General features: G+C 48.1%; 1 protein-coding gene across 3 annotated transcripts in view; it reads left to right on the forward strand.

Moving 5' to 3' along the window:
* dnaaf11 (dynein axonemal assembly factor 11) overlaps positions 1 to 17,086 on the forward strand; it is a 31,786-nt gene that overhangs the window by 6,434 nt on the left and 8,266 nt on the right. Inside the window, exons 7-9 of one of the 3 annotated variants that reach the window (XM_081598832.1) lie at positions 13,997 to 14,074; positions 14,213 to 14,278; positions 14,461 to 14,566. In XM_081598832.1, the coding sequence (XP_081454958.1) occupies positions 13,997 to 14,074; positions 14,213 to 14,278; positions 14,461 to 14,566 (250 nt within the window). The remainder of the gene's footprint in view (positions 1 to 13,996; positions 14,075 to 14,212; positions 14,279 to 14,460; positions 14,567 to 17,086) is intronic. The other 2 variants (XM_081598833.1, XM_081598834.1) reach the window with 2 other exon arrangements.

A 17,086-nucleotide genomic window follows, 5' to 3' on the forward strand; every position in this document is an offset into this window, starting at 1 on the left:
CAAAACAAAGAGTCAAAACAAAGAGTCAAAACAAAGAGTCAAAACAAAGAGTCCACCAGGTTGATCACATCAGTGCAGTCATCAGAGGAGTACTGAGCCAGGAGTACTTTCCATGGTAGAGTACACAAAGTTAATGGCAGCATAAGTTCACCACTATCGACTCTCACTGCAGCCGGTTAATGTCCGGGTTGGTTCTAACGTTGGGTGCGTCTGCGTTGGTTGCTCAGTCTGTGGTCAGGACCGTCGGCAGGAAGGAGCGGTGGCCAACGCTCCAAAGTCATTTTGCACCTGTTACTGTTGGGCAGACAAGTTCTCTGAAAGCTCTTGGTATATTTATTCATCGTGGGTTGCCCTGACCGGTTGACCCTCACAGGTACCAAAGCACCAGATCCCTTTGGACTGGCCCGGCTTCTAAAGAAAATAAGGGAAGAACTTCCCAGGATGTGCAGATCGAGACGAATCTGGCCGGGGCTGACCGAGGAAGAACCGCTTAGAGCCACACTGAAGGAGACGGACCTACGGTCCAATCAGCTGCTCCTTCAGTTGGTTCACACAGAGTACCGACCGTCTCCACACTGCAGGTCTTTGTGCTTTAAACTGGTTTCATATTTATGATTTAAACTAGTTTCATCTGGTGTGTTGTTGCGTTTGCTGTGGGTCCATGCCGGTGGACGTGAGTCTTTATAACCCGGTGAATCAGCCCCATTGAATCATTAAATGATTAAAGGATAAATCATTCACCACACTGCTGAGCATTTTATGCGACTTAACGTTGAAGGTGTGCAACCAGGACAGGAAGCTGATCCCAGTAGAGCCAGTCCTGCTAATCCTGCGCTGGTGGGATTAAAGTATCCGAGTCTGTCGGCTGTTTCCTCGGTTAAAAGCTGCGTCCGTCCCTTTCTGAAGGTCCGTCGGTGTCATCCGGCCGCCTGGTGGAGCGTCACTCTGCTGTTCTGTAACTGGAGTCGTGAAGGGTGTAGCTGTGATTAAAGGCCACTCAGATAAACCTGATGGGGAAACGTCTCTGATTGTAAATCCATGAACTCTGAGACCTGCGGATCAGACCGGACCGTCTGTGTTCAACACCTCCAGACGAACCAACACACCATCCCACCTCTGACGGGATGATTCGGCTTTCCCGTCAGTCTGCAGGATTGACTCGGTTCTCGTGTTTCTGTTTATTTGTTGTTCAAAATAAAACCACGGAGCTCAGGTTTAGGCTCTGACGGAAACAGGGTCAGAACAAGCAGACAGAGCTGAGAAAAAATGTCAAATGGCTCAATTTGTGTTGTTTTCTGGCACAGAAAGTCGTTACATCAGCCGGTCCGCTGTGGTTCAGTTTATCTCTGGATGTCCACTGGTTTGCATCACACAGAGCCTTTAGAAAGTCTCGGTTTTCAAACCGCCCATGAGGACAGAGCCGCTTCCTGCTGACTCACAGCTTTCAGCTTTCCTGACACCTCAAGCAGCAGAACAGCCGAGCTTTGGCCGATGAATGATCCTGCTGGGCTACCGCTCTGTGCTGCTTCGTCTGCTGCCAAAGACCTGGAGGTGTTTCTGATCAGTCCTCCAAATGTTTAGCACTTCAGTCGGAGTTAACCCACACTCTGAAAAGTAAAAGTTTTTAGAGTTTAAAAAGCTCAAAGCACAAATGAATCCATTCATGGCGTCACGGGAATGTCAGGAGAGATGAAGTTCCTGCTCCTGTGGTTGTTTCCACTGTGAGGTCGACCAGGAGACGATTCTGTAGAGCTGAGACTGAAAACACAAAGACGCTTCAAGGTCAAAGAAGCTGACAGCCTGACTAATGGGGACAGCTAATCGAGCTGCATAGAGACGGTGGAGGTGGAGATTAGCTTGAATGGTTTCTCTGAGGAATCATCTGGTCTGCTTCGAGTCCGTGTTGAGTACGTTCGGACCTCTGCAGAGTGGAGTACGCCTGAGCCTGCTGGGGCCTGAGACACCTGGTTGGCCTCCGGTCCTGGAGACACCTGGTTGGCCTCCGGTCCTGGAGACACCTGGTTGGCCTCCGGTCCTGGAGACACCTGGTTGGCCTCCGGTCCTGGAGACACCTGGTTGGCCTCCGGTCCTGGAGACACCTGGTTGGCCTCCGGTCCTGGAGACACCTGGTTGGCCTCCGGTCCTGGAGACACCTGGTTGGCCTCCGGTCCTGGAGACCCCTGGTTGGCCTCCGGTCCTGGAGACACCTGGTTGGCCTCCGGTCCTGGAGACACCTGGTTGGCCTCCGGTCCTGGAGACACCTGGTTGGCCTCCGGTCCTGGAGACGCCTGGTTGGCCTCCGGTCCTGGAGACACCTGGTTGGCCTCCGGTCCTGGAGACACCTGGTTGGCCTCCGGTCCTGGAGACCCCTGGTTGGCCTCCGGTCCTGGAGACCCTGGTTGGCCTCCGGTCCTGGAGACACCTGGTTGGCCTCCGGTCCTGGAGACACCTGGTTGGCCTCCGGTCCTGGAGACACCTGGTTGGCCTCCGGTCCTGGAGACACCTGGTTGGCCTCCGGTCCTGGAGAAGCCTGGTTGGCCTCCGGTCCTGGAGACACCTGGTTGGCCTCTGGTCCTCTTACCGCTGAAGCTCAGACCCGGACAGGACGCTGCCGGACTCACTTCTGAACGCTCACACCGCTTCAGGACGTCATCGTCTCCACTTAGGGTTTGTAAATAACCAGAGGTGTCCAGCAGGGACGGAGCCAAGACTGGTTCCTCCAAGACCAGGACCAGCTCTCCGGCGTTCAGTCACTCTGGCCCTCCATCCCTCCGTCTCTCCGTCCCTCTGTCCCTCCGTCCCTCTGTCCCTCCATCCCTCTGGCCCTCCGTCTCTCCATCCCTCCGTCCCTCTGTCCCTCCATCCCTCTGGCCCTCCGTCTCTCCATCCCTCCGTCCCTCTGTCCCTCCATCCCTCTGGCCCTCCGTCCCTCCATCCCTCCATCCCTCCGTCCCTCTGTCCCTCCGTCCCTCTGTCCCTCCATCTCTCTGGCCCTCCGTCCCTCCATCCCTCCGTCCCTCTGTCCCTCCATCCCTCTGGCCCTCCGTCCCTCTGTCCCTCCATCCCTCTGGCCCTCCGTCCCTCCATCCCTCCGTCTCTCCGTCCCTCCGTCCCTGGTGTCCGGGCCACCAGGGTCCCCTCAGCCCTGAGCTGGACGTCCTGTGATGGAGACTGTACGCCTCCGTCACGTGAAACCAACCCGATGAGTTGACGAGGCGTCGGTGGGCTTGCTTTGCTTCCAGGACGGACTCGGTCGTCATGGCGAACTGGAAACTGTCTGAAGAGATCATCCTCCCCTCCTGACTCCACTCAGGCCAGCAGAGAGCCGTCACTTCTGATGTCTGCATGACTCAGCTGTTTGAGACTCCTCTTCACACCCGTCTGAGGAAGACGGGATGCAGAGCCACAATGTCACCTTGTCAGCAGCAGAGAGAAGCTGCTGCATGGACAGAGAGACACCGATGAGGATGCTCATTTTGTCTGGATTCAGTCAAATCTCATCTCACAGCTTTCATAACTATAAACTCCACCTTCGCCCTGGTCACAAAGTTCAAAACCTGCAGGATTTGCTCAGGATTTATGTAGGACTTTGTTCTAGTTTCTGGTGCAAGTACTTTTCAGTAAGAAGTAGGAGCTTGTTTTAAGGCAGTAACTTCTGACGTAAAAGCTTTTTAACCGATTTTGCTGAGAAAGTTATAGTTCCACTGGCAGGTTATTTAATGAAGATATTTTTCTATAGACCTGGCATCCAAGCAGTCGTTTCTGTCATTTCAAACACACGAAATTGCGATTCGACATGAAAACGGAGAAAACGATGCAACAAAACAACTTGATATTCAGTGTAGGAGCCATTTATTCTTTCTTGGGTTTATCGCCACCAGGGGGCGTATTTATTTTGAGTTCTGAGTGTCTGATGGAGGATGGGTTATTTAAGGTCAACCATGATTCTGTTCAGGTGTGGTTAATAGGTAGAGGCTAACAGTTTTCTACTGTGCTTGATTTTGGATGTATGTCGAATTTATGTGGATCTAAATGGAAACGGTGAGACAATGGACATTTGTACTGGCAATAAATGACTTTATTTATGTAAAACGAAAAGATCGGCATCTTGAATCTTAATTGAGCGCACGTAAAACCAACGCCTTTCAACATCAACCACCAGTAGCCTAAAATATAGGATTTTAGCCGCTACATTCAGTCTGGCAGCTCGGCGGCTCTGAGCTGAGCAGGCTGCCGGCTCCTCATGGCCAGAGGTCAGAGGTCGGGGCAGCCGAGCTGCCGCAGAGCGCTAAACGCTCACCCTGCCTCAGCCATCTGCTGCGCGGCGGGGCTAATGGACGGACGGTCGTGAGGAGCGTGTTTCACCGCCGCTTCATGCAGCTGAAGGAGAGAGCGGCCGACTGTAACGGCAGAAAAACACTTTGACTCACGTCCAGCTTCAGGAGGCAACCGTAGAAATACAGACACAGATTCAACCCTGCAAGACGCAGACAGAAATAAAATATTTTAAAAAAGCTGAATGGATTTATAGCAGTACTTTTTTTTGTGGTGTATTATAAAAATGTCATATTAAATATAAAGTTATTTTACATTTTGAACAAATATTGCTACAAAATTTACCGGTCGATCTACGTTCCCACCCTCATCTATGGTCATGAGCTTTGGGTCATGACCGAAAGAACGAGATCACGGGTACAAGCGGCCGAAATGAGTTTCCTCCTCCGCAGGGTGGCTGGGCTCTCCCTTAGAGAGAGAAGCTCGGTCATCCGGGAGGGACTCAGAGTAGAGCCGCTGCTCCTCCACGTCCAGAGGAGCCAGTTGAGGCTCGGGCATCTGGTCAGGATGCCTCCTGGACGCCTCCCTGGTGAGGAGATCAGGTCCCACCGGGAGGAGGGGAGACCCAGGACACGCTGGAGGGACGATGTCTCTCTATGGCCTGGGAACGCCTTGGGATTCCTGGAGGAGCTGGAAGAGGCTGGGGAGGGAAGTCTGGGCCTCCTGAGGCTGCTGACCCCGTGACCCGACCCCGGATAAGAGGGAGAAAATGGATGGATGGATGGATGGATGGATGGATGGATGGATGGATGGATGGATGGATGGATGGATGGATGGATGGATGGATGGATGGATGGATGGATGGATGGATGGATGGATGGATGGATGGATGGATGGATGGATGGATGGATGGATGGATGGATGGATGGATGGATGGATGGAAAATGACATGTCCACATGTAATGAGGACATATTACGTGTCCTCTTCGGTCTCCACGATAAAACCCAGAGTAAAAGTCAGATTCTTTAACGTTTAAAACAGGCGTGTTGTAATATTACAGTGTTGATGTGGAAATGTCAACCAGGAACAGAAACTAAATGAGTCAGGATCACTACATGACCCGTTTTCAATGTTCGGGCTGATGTAAGAAGATTGTTTTACATTTCATGTTTCTTCCAGTTCACTGACGACTTACAGTGACTGAACCCAAAATAAACTTTGTTTTTAGATAAACTGTCTAAACTGGTTCTTAACTGTACCATCTTTATGTTTCTGTTCAAATTGTGACATTTTAGTGCACATTTTATTTAATTCTTAATTATTTTTGCCTGGAATCATCTCAGTGCTGCCCTCTGTGGACTAAAGTGGCTACTGCAGTTACATTTATTGGTTCCAGAGGTCCAGCAGACACACGCCCCCTGGTGTCAGAAGTTGGAATAACAAGCACAGAGCGCTGATCGACAGCGTTTCTCAGCTTTTTGCAGCGTGAAGATGGAGAATGTCCTCTGCTCTGACTGCTGTGTCTATGAGAGGGGCGTTTGGTGTTTATAAAGGGGCGTTTGGTGTTTATAAAGGGGCGTTTGGTGTTTATAAAGGGGCGTTTGGTGTTTATAAAGGGGCGTTTGGTGTTTATAAAGGGGCGTTTGGTGTTTATAAAGGGGCGTTTGGTGTTTATAAAGGGGCGTTTGGTGTTTATAAAGGGGCGTTTGGTGTTTATAAAGGGGCGTTTGGTGTTTATAAAGGGGCGTTTGGTGTTTATAAAGGGGCGTTTGGTGTTTATAAAGGGGCGTTTGGTGTTTATAAAGGGGCGTTTGGTGTTTATAAAGGGGCGTTTGGTGTTTATAAAGGGCGTTTGGTGTTTATAAAGGGGCGTTTGGTGTTTATAAAGGGGCGTTTGGTGTTTATAAAGGGGCGTTTGGTGTTTATAAAGGGGCGTTTGGTGTTTATAAAGGGGCGTTTGGTGTTTATAAAGGGGCGTTTGGTGTTTATAAAGGGGCGTTTGGTGTTTATAAAGGGGCGTTTGGTGTTTATAAAGGGGCGTTTGGTGTTATAAAGGGCGTTTGGTGTTTTAACTTTGTTTTAAAGGGCGTTTGGTGTTTATAAAGGGGCGTTTGGTGTTTATAAAGGGGCGTTTGGTGTTTATAAAGGGGCGTTTGGTGTTTATAAAGGGGCGTTTGGTGTTTATAAAGGGGCGTTTGGTGTTTATAAAGGGGCGTTTGGTGTTTATAAAGGGGCGTTTTTTTTGGCGTTTGGTGTTTATAAAGGGCGTTTGGTGTTTATAAAGGGGCGTTTGGTGTTTATGAAGGGGCGTTTGGTGTTTATGAAGGGGCGTTTGGTGTTTATGAAGGGGCGTTTGGTGTTTATGAAGGGGCGTTTGGTGTTTATAAAGGGGCGTTTGGTGTTTATAAAGGGGCGTTTGGTGTTTATAAAGGGGCGTTTGGTGTCTATGAAAGGGGCGTTTGGTGTCTATGAAAGGGGCGTTTGGTGTCTATGAAAGGGGCGTTTGGTGTTTATAAAGGGGCGTTTGGTGTTTATAAAGGGGCGTTTGGTGTTTATGAAGGGGCGTTTGGTGTTTATGAAGGGGCGTTTGGTGTTTATGAAGGGGCGTTTGGTGTTTATGAAGGGGCGTTTGGTGTTTATAAAGGGGCGTTTGGTGTTTATAAAGGGGCGTTTGGTGTTTATAAAGGGGCGTTTGGTGTTTATAAAGGGGCGTTTGGTGTTTATGAAGGGGCGTTTGGTGTTTATGAAGGGGCGTTTGGTGTTTATGAAGGGGCGTTTGGTGTTTATGAAGGGGCGTTTGGTGTTTATAAAGGGGCGTTTGGTGTTTATAAAGGGGCGTTTGGTGTTTATAAAGGGGCGTTTGGTGTCTATGAAAGGGGCGTTTGGTGTCTATGAAAGGGGCGTTTGGTGTCTATGAAAGGGGCGTTTGGTGCTTATAAAGGGGCGTTGGTGTTTATAAAGGGCCGTTTGGTGTTTATAAAGGGGCGTTTGGTGTTTATAAAGGGGCGTTTGGTGTTTATAAAGGGGCGTTTGGTGTCTATGAAAGGGGCGTTTGGTGTCTATGAAAGGGGCGTTTGGTGTCTATGAAAGGGGCGTTTGGTGTTTATAAAGGGGCGTTTGGTGTTTATAAAGGGGCGTTTGGTGTTTATGAAGGGGCGTTTGGTGTTTATGAAGGGGCGTTTGGTGTTTATAAAGGGGTGTTTGGTGTTTATAAAGGGGCGTTTGGTGTTTATAAAGGGGCGTTTGGTGTTTATGAAGGGGCGTTTGGTGTTTATGAAGGGGCGTTTGGTGTTTATGAAGGGGCGTTTGGTGTTTATGAAGGGGCGTTTGGTGTTTATGAAGGGGCGTTTGGTGTTTATGAAGGGGCGTTTGGTGTTTATGAAGGGGCGTTTGGTGTTTATGAAGGGGCGTTTGGTGTTTATAAAGGGGCGTTTGGTGTTTATAAAGGGGCGTTTGGTGTTTATAAAGGGGCGTTTGGTGTTTATAAAGGGGCGTTTGGTGTTTATAAAGGGGCGTTTGGTGTTTATAAAGGGGCGTTTGGTGTCTATGAAAGGGGCGTTTGGTGTCTATGAAAGGGGCGTTTGGTGTCTATGAAAGGGGCGTTTGGTGTTTATAAAGGGGCGTTTGGTGTTTATAAAGGGGCGTTTGGTGTTTATGAAGGGGCGTTTGGTGTTTATGAAGGGGCGTTTGGTGTTTATAAAGGGGTGTTTGGTGTTTATAAAGGGGCGTTTGTGTTTATTAAGGGGCGTTGGGTGTTTATGAAGGGGCGTTTGGTGTTTATGAAGGGGCGTTTGGTGTTTATGAAGGGGCGTTTGGTGTTTATGAAGGGGCGTTTGGTGTGTTTATGAAGGGGTGTTTGGTGTTTATAAAGGGGCGTTTGGTGTTTATAAAGGGGCGTTTGGTGTTTATAAAGGGGCGTTTGGTGTTTATAAAGGGGGGTTTGGTGTTTATAAAGGGGCGTTTGGTGTTTATAAAGGGGTGTTTGGTGTTTATAAAGGGGCGTTTGGTGTTTATAAAGGGGCGTTTGGTGTTTATAAAGGGGCGTTTGGTGTTTATAAAGGGGCGTTTGGTGTTTATAAAGGGGTTTGGTGTTTATAAAGGGGGGTTGGTGTTTATAAAGGGGTGTTTGGTGTTTATAAAGGGGCGTTTGGTGTTTATAAAGGGGCGTTTGGTGTTTATAAAGGGGTGTTTGGTGTTTATAAAGGGGTGTTTGGTGTTTATAAAGGGGTGTTTGGTGTTTATAAAGGGGCGTTTGGTGTCTATGAAATGGGCGTTTGGTGTCTATGAAAGGGGCGTTTGGTGTTTATGAAAGGGGCGTTTGGTGTCTATGAAAGGGGCGTTTGGTGTTTATAAAGGGGCGTTTGGTGTCTATGAAAGGGGCGTTTGGTGTTTATAAAGGGGCGTTTGGTGTCTATGAAGGGGCGTTTGGTGTCTATGAAAGGGGCGTTTGGTGTCTATGAAAGGGGCGTTTGGTGTTTATAAAGGGGCGTTTGGTGTCTATGAAAGGGGCGTTTGGTGTCTATGAAAGGGGCGTTTGGTGTCTATGAAAGGGGCGTTTGGTGTCTATGAAAGGGGCGTTTGGTGTCTATGAAAGGGGCGTTTGGTGTCTATGAAGGGGCGTTTGGTGTTTATAAAGGGGCGTTTGGTGTCTATGAAGGGGCGTTTGGTGTCTATGAAGGGGCGTTTGGTGTTTATAAAGGGGCGTTTGGTGTTTATAAAGGGGCGTTTGGTGTTTATGAAAGGGGCGTTTGGTGTTTATGAAGGGGCGTTTGGTGTTTATGAAGGGGCGTTTGGTGTTTATGAAGGGGCGTTTGGTGTTTATGAAGGGGCGTTTGGTGTTTATGAAGGGGCGTTTGGTGTTTATGAAGGGGCGTTTGGTGTTTATAAAGGGGCGTTTGGTGTTTATAAAGGGGCGTTTGGTGTTTATAAAGGGGCGTTTGGTGTTTATAAAGGGGCGTTTGGTGTTTATAAAGGGGTGTTTGGTGTTTATAAAGGGGCGTTTGGTGTTTATAAAGGGGTGTTTGGTGTTTATAAAGGGGCGTTTGGTGTTTATAAAGGGGCGTTTGGTGTTTATAAAGGGGTGTTTGGTGTTTATAAAGGGGTGTTTGGTGTTTATAAAGGGGTGTTTGGTGTTTATAAAGGGGCGTTTGGTGTCTATGAAATGGGCGTTTGGTGTCTATGAAAGGGGCGTTTGGTGTTTATGAAAGGGGCGTTTGGTGTCTATGAAAGGGGCGTTTGGTGTTTATAAAGGGGCGTTGGTGTCTATGAAAGGGGCGTTTGGTGTTTATAAAGGGGCGTTTGGTGTCTATGAAGGGGCGTTTGGTGTCTATGAAAGGGGCGTTTGGTGTCTATGAAAGGGGCGTTTGGTGTTTATAAAGGGGCGTTTGGTGTCTATGAAAGGGGCGTTTGGTGTCTATGAAAGGGGCGTTTGGTGTCTATGAAAGGGGCGTTTGGTGTCTATGAAAGGGGCGTTTGGTGTCTATGAAAGGGGCGTTTGGTGTCTATGAAGGGGCGTTTGGTGTTTATAAAGGGGCGTTTGGTGTCTATGAAGGGGCGTTTGGTGTCTATGAAGGGGCGTTTGGTGTTTATAAAGGGGCGTTTGGTGTTTATAAAGGGGCGTTTGGTGTTTATAAAGGGGCGTTTGGTGTCTATGAAAGGGGCGTTTGGTGTTTATGAAGGGGCGTTTGGTGTTTATGAAGGGGCGTTTGGTGTTTATGAAGGGGCGTTTGGTGTTTATGAAGGGGCGTTTGGTGTTTATGAAGGGGCGTTTGGTGTTTATAAAGGGGCGTTTGGTGTTTATAAAGGGGCGTTTGGTGTTTATAAAGGGGCGTTTGGTGTTTATAAAGGGGCGTTTGGTGTTTATAAAGGGGCGTTTGGTGTTTATAAAGGGGCGTTTGGTGTCTATGAAATGGGCGTTTGGTGTCTATGAAAGGGGCGTTTGGTGTTTAGTAAAGGGGCGTTTGGTGTCTATGAAAGGGGCGTTTGGTGTTTATAAAGGGGCGTTTGGTGTCTATGAAGGGGCGTGTGGTGTCTATGAAAGGGGCGTTTGGTGTTATAAAGGGGCGTTTGGTGTTTATGAAAGGGGCGTTTGGTGTCTATGAAAGGGGCGTTTGGTGTCTATGAAAGGGGCGTTTGGTGTCTATGAAAGGGGCGTTTGGTGTCTATGAAGGGGCGTTTGGTGTTTATAAAGGGGCGTTTGGTGTCTATGAAGGGGCGTTTGGTGTCTATGAAGGGGCGTTTGGTGTTTATAAAGGGGCGTTTGGTGTTTATAAAGGGGCGTTTGGTGTTTATAAAGGGGCGTTTGGTGTTTATAAAGGGGCGTTTGGTGTTTATAAAGGGACGTTTGGTGTCTATGAAAGGGGCGTTTGGTGTTTATAAAGGGGCGTTTGGTGTCTATGAAGGGGCGTTTGGTGTCTATGAAAGGGGCGTTTGGTGTCTATGAAAGGGGCGTTTGGTGTTTATAAAGGGGCGTTTGGTGTCTATGAAAGGGGCGTTTGGTGTCTATGAAAGGGGCGTTTGGTGTCTATGAAGGGGCGTTTGGTGTTTATAAAGGGGCGTTTGGTGTTTATAAAGGGGCGTTTGGTGTTTATAAAGGGGCGTTTGGTGTTTATAAAGGGGCGTTTGGTGTTTATAAAGGGACGTTTGGTGTCTATGAAAGGGGCGTTTGGTGTTTATAAAGGGGCGTTTGGTGTCTATGAAGGGGCGTTTGGTGTCTATGAAAGGGGCGTTTGGTGTCTATGAAAGGGGCGTTTGGTGTTTATAAAGGGGCGTTTGGTGTCTATGAAAGGGGCGTTTGGTGTCTATGAAAGGGGCGTTGGTGTCTATGAAAGGGGCGTTTGGTGTGTAGGAAAGGGGCGTTTGGGGTCTATGAAAGGGGCGTTTGGTGTCTATGAAGGGGCGTTTGGTGTTTATAAAGGGGCGTTTGGTGTCTATGAAGGGGCGTTTGGTGTCTATGAAGGGGCGTTGGTTGGTTATAAAGGGGCGTTTGGTGTTTATAAAGGGGCGTTTGGTGTTTATGAAAGGGGCGTTTGGTGTTTATGAAGGGGCGTTTGGTGTTTATGAAGGGGCGTTTGGTGTTTATGAAGGGGCGTTTGGTGTTATGAAGGGGCGTTTGGTGTTTATGAAGGGGCGTTTGGTGTTATGAAGGGCGTTTGGTGTTTATAAAGGGGCGTTTGGTGTTTATAAAGGGGCGTTTGGTGTTTATAAAGGGGCGTTTGGTGTTTATAAAGGGGCGTTTGGTGTTTATAAAGGGGTGTTTGGTGTTTATAAAGGGGCGTTTGGTGTTTATAAAGGGGTGTTTGGTGTTTATAAAGGGGCGTTTGGTGTTTATAAAGGGGCGTTTGGTGTTTATAAAGGGGTGTTTGGTGTTTATAAAGGGGTGTTTGGTGTTTATAAAGGGGTGTTTGGTGTTTATAAAGGGGCGTTTGGTGTCTATGAAATGGGCGTTTGGTGTCTATGAAAGGGGCGTTTGGTGTTTATGAAAGGGGCGTTGGGGGTCTATGAAAGGGGGGGGGGCGTTGGGTTAGGGGCGTTTGGTGTTTATAAAGGGGCGTTTGGTGTCTATGAAGGGGCGTTTGGTGTCTATGAAAGGGGCGTTTGGTGTCTATGAAAGGGGCGTTTGGTGTTATAAGGGGCGTTTGGTGTCTATGAAAGGGCGTTTGGTGTCTATGAGAGATGCGTTTGGTGTCTATGAAAGGGGCGTTTGGTGTCTATGAAAGGGGCGTTTGGTGTCTATGAAAGGGGCGTTTGGTGTCTATGAAAGGGGCGTTTGGTGTCTATGAAGGGGCGTTTGGTGTTTATAAAGGGGCGTTTGGTGTCTATGAAGGGGCGTTTGGTGTCTATGAAGGGGCGTTTGGTGTTTATAAAGGGGCGGTTGGTGTTTATAAAGGGGCGTTTGGTGTTTATAAAGGGGCGTTTGGTGTCTATGAAAGGGGCGTTTGGTGTTTATGAAGGGGCGTTTGGTGTTTATGAAGGGGCGTTTGGTGTTTATGAAGGGGCGTTTGGTGTTTATGAAGGGCGTTTGGTGTTTATGAAGGGGTTTGGTGTTTATAAAGGGGCGTTTGGTGTTTATAAAGGGGCGTTTGGTGTTTATAAAGGGGCGTTTGGTGTTTATAAAGGGGCGTTTGGTGTTTATAAAGGGGCGTTTGGTGTCTATGAAATGGGCGTTTGGTGTCTATGAAAGGGGCGTTTGGTGTTTAGTAAAGGGGCGTTTGGTGTCTATGAAAGGGGCGTTTGGTGTTTATAAAGGGGCGTTTGGTGTCTATGAAGGGGCGTTTGGTGTCTATGAAAGGGGCGTTTGGTGTTTATAAAGGGGCGTTTGGTGTCTATGAAAGGGGCGTTTGGTGTCTATGAAAGGGGCGTTTGGTGTCTATGAAAGGGGCGTTTGGTGTCTATGAAAGGGGCGTTTGGTGTCTATGAAGGGGCGTTTGGTGTTTATAAAGGGGCGTTTGGTGTCTATGAAGGGGCGTTTGGTGTCTATGAAGGGGCGTTTGGTGTTTATAAAGGGGCGTTTGGTGTTTATAAAGGGGCGTTTGGTGTTTATAAAGGGGCGTTTGGTGTTTATAAAGGGGCGTTTGGTGTTTATAAAGGGACGTTTGGTGTCTATGAAAGGGGCGTTTGGTGTTTATAAAGGGGCGTTTGGTGTTTATAAAGGGGCGTTTGGTGTTTATGAAGGGGCGTTTGGTGTCTATGAAGGGGCGTTTGGTGTTTATGAGAGGGGCATTTGGTGTTTATAAAGGGGCGTTTGGTGTTTATAAAGGGGCGTTTGGTGTTTATGAAGGGGCGTTTGGTGTTTATGAGAGGGGCATTTGGTGTCCATGAAAGGGGCGTTTGGTATCTATGAAGAGGCGTTTGGTGTCTATGAAGGGGCGTTTGGTGTTTATAAAGGGGCGTTTGGTGTTTATGAGAGGGGCGTTTGGTGTTTATAAAGGGGCGTTTGGTGTCTATGAAGGGGCGTTTGGTGTTTATGAGAGGGGCATTTGGTGTTTATAAAGGGGCGTTTGGTGTTTATGAGAGGGGCATTTGGTGTCCATGAAAGGGGCGTTTGGTATCTATGAAGAGGCGTTTGGTGTCTATGAAGGGGCGTTTGGTGTTTATAAAGGGGCGTTTGGTGTCTATGAAGGGGCGTTTGGTGTTTATGAGAGGGGCGTTTGGTGTTTATAAAGGGGCGTTTGGTGTTTATAAAGGGGCGTTTGGTGTCTATGAAGGGGCGTTTGGTGTTTATAAAGGGGCGTTTGGTGTTTATAAAGGGGCGTTTGGTGTTTATAAAGGGGCGTTTGGTGTTTATAAAGGGGCGTTTGGTGTTTATAAAGGGGCGTTTGGTGTTTATAAAGGGGCGTTTGGTGTCTATGAAGGGGGCGGGGCTTCACTCAGCTACTGCAGAGCGGCTGCCGTTTTCATGTGGTGTCGCCATAAAAGTTTCCCATTTTTCACTTCTGTGAAAAAGTCGCCAGCTGTCTAAAAATTTGCCAATTGTAGCAACACAGTGATAAATTGGTCTCTCATCCTGCCGACCCACTCATGCCCCACTTGGCCACGCCCCTCAGTGTATCTTGGCTCCGCCCACGCCCCTATGTGTATCTTGGCTCCGCCCACTCTGGAGGAATTTTCAGAGGAAAACATGGCGGCCCCATCCGTCTCTTCAGACGCCATGATCCTGGGTCTGATCTTTCCCGTCTGCTGAGTCAGAGTTGTAGTTTGTCTGGTTCTGTTTCTCTGCAGGGAGCCAGAGAAGAAGAGCAAACCTCCCAGGACTCTGATCACCGCTGATGGACGGGTCATGAACATCAACGAACCCAAGTAAGAAAATCAGGGTCTTCCTTTAAAAACAGCCAGGACTTTTGGACCTGACAGGATCCAGATTCTGCTCTTTTCTGCTGCTTTCAGGTAAAATCTGACCCGAGTCGCTCAGTGGGGTTTCTGATGTTTGTGTGTCAGGTTGGCCTTTTCTCTGACGGAGGACGAGGAAATCGGCGCTGTTGTGTTGGACCTGGCCGTTTACAGGTGAGGCCTGTAAAGCTGGGTTTTAGTTCCTTGTTTTATTAATTCTGATCTTTTGTGGGGAAAAAACATACGATGGATTAGAAACAGTATCTCTCCTGCTGAGTCCCTGCAGAGCGTTTGCTGTTTTCCTAATGAATCTGATTTAATTTCACTGAGAACTTGGAAACCTGATCTTGATGCAGTTCGGTGTGCGCTGACCCGGAGCGTCTCGTCCTCAGACACATGGACACCTCCCTGATGGACGTGGACGTCCAGCCGACCTACGCCAGAGTCAGCGTCAAAGGAAAGGTGCTGAGACAAACCAGCTAAACTTTAACATAAAGACTGAACTTTAAAACACAAAGCGGTCGTCAGCCTGCGCTGGCATTTAACAGGTCGGTTTCGTTTAGTCATCGTTTGCTCTCAGGTTTGAAAACAAAAATAGATTAAAAGCAGCTTCTTTTATTCTCCACAGCAGAAATACTTCAAAAATATTTTCACTTCTTGTTCCTTTAATTCTCCACCTGCTGCTGCTGACAGTGAAGGTCCAGCAAAAACAAAGTCATAACATTCAGCATAAACCAATGTGATGACAGCTTCTGCTTCTCATACATATTTAGGAGATAAACCAGAAATTACAGTGAAAATGGAAAATATTTCTACAAAAGGTACTTCTAATCTTTTTCATCAAAAAGAGAGCAGCGTAATATTCAAACAGAATAAAATCTGGATGTGTCTGCAGTTTGCAGAGGAACCAGATGAAATGATTTCTTTGCCTCGTTCGGCTCAGTTTGTTTGTTTCTGCTGAAGAGCGTCTCTGGTTTATGATGTCATCATGTGAAACCTCTGCAGAGCGTCTCTGGTTGATGACGTCATCATAGGAAACCTCTGCAGAGCGTCTCTGGTTGATGACGTCATCATAGGAAACCTCTGCAGAGCGTCTCTGGTTGATGACGTCATCATAGGAAACCTCTGCAGAGCGTCTCTGGTTGATGACGTCATCATAGGAAACCTCTGCAGAGCGTCTCTGGTTGATGACGTCATCATAGGAAACCTCTGCAGAGCGTCTCTGGTTTATGATGTCATCATGTAAAACCTCTGCAGAGAGTCTCTGGTTGATGACATCATCGTGTGAAACCTAGGCAGAGCGTCTCTGGTTGATGACGTCATCATGTGAAACCTCTGCAGAGCGTCTCTGGTTTATGATGTCATCATGTGAAACCTCTGCAGAGCGTCTCTGGTTGATGATGTCATCATAGGAAACCTCTGCAGAGCGTCTTTGGTTGATGACGTCATCATAGGAAACCTCTGCAGAGCGTCTCTGGTTGATGACGTCATCGTGTGAAACCTCTGCAGAGCGTCTCTGGTTGATGACGTCATCGTGTGAAACCTCTGCAGAGCGTCTCTGGTTGATGACGTCATCGTGTGAAACCTCTGCAGAGCGTCTCTGGTTTATGATGTCATCATGTGAAACCTCTGCAGAGCGTCTCTGGTTTATGATGTCAACATGTGAAACCTCTGCAGAGCGTCTCTGGTTGATGACGTCATCATAGGAAACCTCTGCAGAGCGTCTCTGGTTTATGACGTCATCATAGGAAACCTCTACAGAGCGTCTCTGGTTTATGACGTCATCATAGGAAACCTCTGCAGAGCGTCTCTGGTTGATGACGTCATCATAGGAAACCTCTACAGAGCGTCTCTGGTTTATGACGTCATCATAGGAAACCTCTGCAGAGCGTCTTTGGTTGATGACGTCATCATAGGAAACCTCTACAGAGCGTCTCTGGTTTATGACGTCATCATAGGAAACCTCTACAGAGCGTCTCTGGTTGATGACGTCATCATAGGAAACCTCTGCAGAGCGTCTTTGGTTGATGACGTCATCATAGGAAACCTCTGCAGAGCGTCTTTGGTTGATGACGTCATCATAGGAAACCTCTGCAGAGCGTCTCTGGTTTATGATGTCATCATGTGAAACCTCTGCAGAGCGTCTCTGGTTGATGACGTCATCATAGGAAACCTCTGCAGAGCGTCTCTGGTTGATGACGTCATCATGTGAAACCTCTGCAGAGCGTCTCTGGTTTATGATGTCATCATGTGAAACCTCTGCAGAGTGTCTCTGATTGATGACGTCATCATGTGAAACTTAGGCAGAGAGTCTCTGGTTGATGACGTCATCATAGGAAACCTCTGCAGAGCGTCTCTGGTTTATGATGTCATCATGTGAAACCTCTGCAGAGTGTCTCTGGTTGATGACGTCATCATAGGAAACCTCTGCAGAGCGTCTCTGGTTGATGACGTCATCATAGGAAACCTCTGCAGAGCGTCTCTGGTTGATGACGTCATCATGTGAAACCTCTGCAGAGCGTCTCTGGTTTATGATGTCATCATGTGAAACCTCTGCAGAGTGTCTCTGGTTGATGACGTCATCATGTGAAACTTAGGCAGAGAGTCTCTGGTTGAAGACGTCATCATAGGAAACCTCTGCAGAGCGTCTCTGGTTTATGATGTCATCATGTGAAACCTCTGCAGAGTGTCTCTGGTTGATGACGTCATCATGTGAAACTTAGGCAGAGAGTCTCTGGTTGACGACGTCATCATAGGAAACCTCTGCAGAGCGTCTCTGGTTGATGACGTCATCATAGGAAACCTCTGCAGAGCGTCTCTGGTTGATGACGTCATCGTGTGAAACCTCTGCAGAGCGTCTCTGGTTGATGATGTCATCGTGTGAAACCTCTGCAGAGCGTCTCTGGTTGATGACGTCATCATAGGAAACCTCTGCAGAGCGTCTCTGGTTTATGATGTCATCATGTAAAACCTCTGCAGAGA

This window comes from Poecilia reticulata, chromosome 17, assembly GCF_904066995.2.
Source record: "Poecilia reticulata chromosome 17, P_reticulata-male-v2, whole genome shotgun sequence".
NCBI lineage: Eukaryota > Metazoa > Chordata > Actinopteri > Cyprinodontiformes > Poeciliidae > Poecilia > Poecilia reticulata.